Source organism: Corvus brachyrhynchos, unplaced genomic scaffold, assembly GCF_000691975.1.
Source record: "Corvus brachyrhynchos isolate BGI_N302 unplaced genomic scaffold, ASM69197v1 scaffold2944, whole genome shotgun sequence".
Lineage (NCBI taxonomy): Eukaryota > Metazoa > Chordata > Aves > Passeriformes > Corvidae > Corvus > Corvus brachyrhynchos.
Genome location: NW_008237756.1, coordinates 10,735 through 11,189, shown reverse-complemented (window position 1 = coordinate 11,189; position 455 = coordinate 10,735). Strand labels below are relative to the sequence as shown.

General features: G+C 56.9%; 1 protein-coding gene across 1 annotated transcript; it reads left to right on the top strand.

The window, feature by feature from the left end:
• Positions 1-28: 28 nt before the first annotated feature.
• RPS26 (ribosomal protein S26) lies at positions 29-273 on the top strand (the record flags this gene model as incomplete). Its single annotated transcript, XM_017732177.1, has 1 exon — positions 29-273. A coding segment is annotated over one exon (228 nt), but the record flags the coding sequence as incomplete, so codon positions are not given.
• Positions 274-455: the final 182 nt, after the last annotated feature.

The following is a 455-nucleotide window of genomic DNA, read 5'->3' as shown; positions in this document are numbered from 1 at the left end:
GGAGATTCTCCGGGATGCCGGCGATTGATCCCGGCCTTTCCCGGCGCAGACGAAGAAGAGGAGGAACAACGGGAGGGCCAAGAAGGGCCGCGGGCACGTGCAGCCCATCCGCTGCACCAACTGCGCCCGCTGCGTGCCCAAGGACAAGGCCATCAAGAAATTCGTCATCAGGAACATCGTGGAGGCCGCGGCCGTCAGGGACATCTCCGAGGCCAGCGTGTTCGACTGTGAGCTGCTGGGGGCTCCCCCCAAATAACCCCCTGTTCACCCCTGAAATAGCTCATCCTGCTCACCGTGTCACCCCAAAAACAGTCCTTTTGTCACCCCAAAATAGTCCTTTTGTCACCCCAAAATAGCTCCCCTTGCCCCCCTAAATAGCCTCCACTTCTCACCGTGTCACCCCAAAAGTAGTCCTTTTATCACCCCAAAAATAGTCCTTTTATCACCCCTAAATA